Below are 2,378 nucleotides of genomic sequence, written 5' to 3'. Positions count from 1 at the left end.
TGTTTCCATTGTTGCTAAATAAATAGAATGATGCTTTCTGATTTACAACTTATAGAGCTGATTTCATGTACTTCTAACAAGCCTGTGATGGTTCCAACAACTATGATACTTTGTCCCCTCTGGGAACTGCATGGGTGGGGCACATCACCCTGTCCTGTGTTCTGACACTTTTTAGAATGCTGGTTTCATAGCACCATGGTCAGCTTTAAGCAGTATCTTTGTGATCGTATAGATCATTTCAGGCTTTCACATTGTCCTAGAACCGAACTCTTTTTTTTTTTTTTTTTAACTCCAGAGCTTCTGAACATGTCCCCGCCCCATGAGACCACAGTGATCTGTTTTGCCTGCTCCCAACCTATGCATTCTTCGAGTCTTGGAACCGATGATTTGTCTGTTCAGGCTCTAAAGGATCAGTTGGACAGGAACCGAAGTTAGGTAGCTCGGGATGCGTCAAGGTGAACCTGGGAAAACTGTGAGCTGCTGTGCTGACTGGACTGCTTTTCTGAATCAGCTGAAACTTCTTTATGTCCCTAGTTTTAAAAGCTCCTCGGAGGCAACTCAAAATCCAGAATCTTTTCAATTATTATGAAGGGAATTCTGAAGTTCTCATTAAACACACAGATGTCTCGAGCTTTGAAAAGAGCCAGAACGCCAAAGGCGAGAATCCCAGGGCATTGCCCACATGGGTGTGATCCCTTGATAATTGTCTAACAAATTCAGCATGTGTCCCCTGGGCATGACCATCTGCTGGGCACAGTTCCAGAACCCTGAGACATCTTGGGATTCCTGTGGTTTAGGAAAGACCTTTAACTACCAGCTGGTAGTTGTCTCAGCATTCTTCAAATAGTCCAGTCTTGTTTATTATTATTTAATTTCATTTTATTGCTGCTGTACTTGGAGAATAGTCTGGTCTTGAGGCCTTTTCACTGTGGTCTGTTCTGGTATATGGCTCGCACCAGCGTGAAGCAGAAGGATGACTTTGGTCTGTTGGTGGGACAGTCTTGAAAGAAGGAGCCAAATGTGTGGAAGTCTGTGGGAAGAGAGAGCCACCTAGCATGTCCCCACTGAACCAGTCGGCAGAAGGCCTTCCCCAGGAGGCCTCCAACAGATCCCTGAATGCCACAGAAACCCTAGGGGCTTGGGATCCCAGGACCCTCCAGGCGCTCAAGATCTCCCTTGCCGTGGCCCTTTCTATCATCACACTGGCCACAGTCCTCTCCAATGCCTTTGTACTCACCACCATCTTTCTCACCAGGAAGCTCCACACACCTGCCAACTACCTGATTGGCTCGCTGGCCACCACCGACCTCTTGGTTTCCATCTTGGTCATGCCCATCAGCATCGCCTATACCATCACCCACACCTGGAACTTTGGCCAAATCTTGTGTGACATCTGGCTGTCTTCTGACATCACGTGCTGCACGGCCTCCATCCTGCATCTCTGTGTCATTGCTCTGGACAGGTACTGGGCAATCACAGATGCCCTGGAGTACAGTAAACGCCGGACAGCTGGCCACGCGGCCACCATGATCGCCATCGTCTGGGTCATCTCCATCTGCATCTCTATCCCCCCACTCTTCTGGCGGCAGGCCAAGGCCGAGGAGGAGATGTCGGACTGCCTGGTGAACACCTCTCAGATCTCCTACACCATCTACTCCACCTGTGGGGCCTTCTACATTCCCTCGGTGTTGCTCATCATCCTCTATGGACGGATCTACCGGGCTGCCCGGAACCGCATCCTGAATCCACCCTCGCTCTATGGGAAGCGCTTCACCACGGCCCACCTCATCACAGGCTCTGCAGGGTCCTCGCTCTGCTCACTCAACCCCAGCCTCCATGAGGGGCACTCGCACTTGGCCGGCTCCCCTCTCTTTTTCAACCACGTGAAAATCAAGCTTGCTGACAGTGCCCTGGAACGCAAGAGGATTTCCGCTGCTCGAGAAAGGAAAGCCACTAAAACCCTGGGCATCATTCTGGGGGCTTTTATCATCTGCTGGCTGCCCTTCTTCGTGGTGTCTTTGGTCCTCCCCATCTGCCGGGACTCCTGCTGGATCCACCCGGCCCTCTTTGACTTCTTCACCTGGCTAGGCTATTTAAACTCCCTCATCAATCCAATAATCTACACTGTGTTTAATGAAGAGTTTCGGCAAGCTTTTCAGAAAATTGTCCCTTTCCGGAAGGCCTCCTAGTCTTATTCGGTGATGATTCTTGTTATCTTTTGTGTGCTGTAACCTAATCAGGATTGTCTTTTTTTTATTTTCTGAGACCTGGGTTAATTCATGATACATTGTCTTGGTTCAATCAACAGAATTGTTCTTTTTTCTTTTTCCTGTTGTTTTCTTCTGAGCCACTAAAAACTGGAGAGCTGTTGGTGGGGG

The 2,378-nt window shown here is 49.1% G+C and overlaps 1 protein-coding gene across 1 annotated transcript; it reads left to right on the top strand.

Annotated features, from left to right (window-relative positions):
• Positions 1 to 635: 635 nt before the first annotated feature.
• HTR1D (5-hydroxytryptamine receptor 1D) lies at positions 636 to 2,378 on the top strand. The gene has a single exon (XM_017534509.2). It carries the CDS (start codon positions 1,056 to 1,058, stop codon positions 2,187 to 2,189), a length of 1,134 nt encoding a protein of 377 aa, XP_017389998.1. The 5' UTR covers positions 636 to 1,055; the 3' UTR covers positions 2,190 to 2,378.

The sequence above is a fragment of the Cebus imitator genome, unplaced genomic scaffold (genome assembly GCF_001604975.1).
Source record: "Cebus imitator isolate Cc_AM_T3 unplaced genomic scaffold, Cebus_imitator-1.0 Scaffold87, whole genome shotgun sequence".
NCBI lineage: Eukaryota > Metazoa > Chordata > Mammalia > Primates > Cebidae > Cebus > Cebus imitator.
This window is presented reverse-complemented; position numbering and strand designations above follow the sequence as displayed.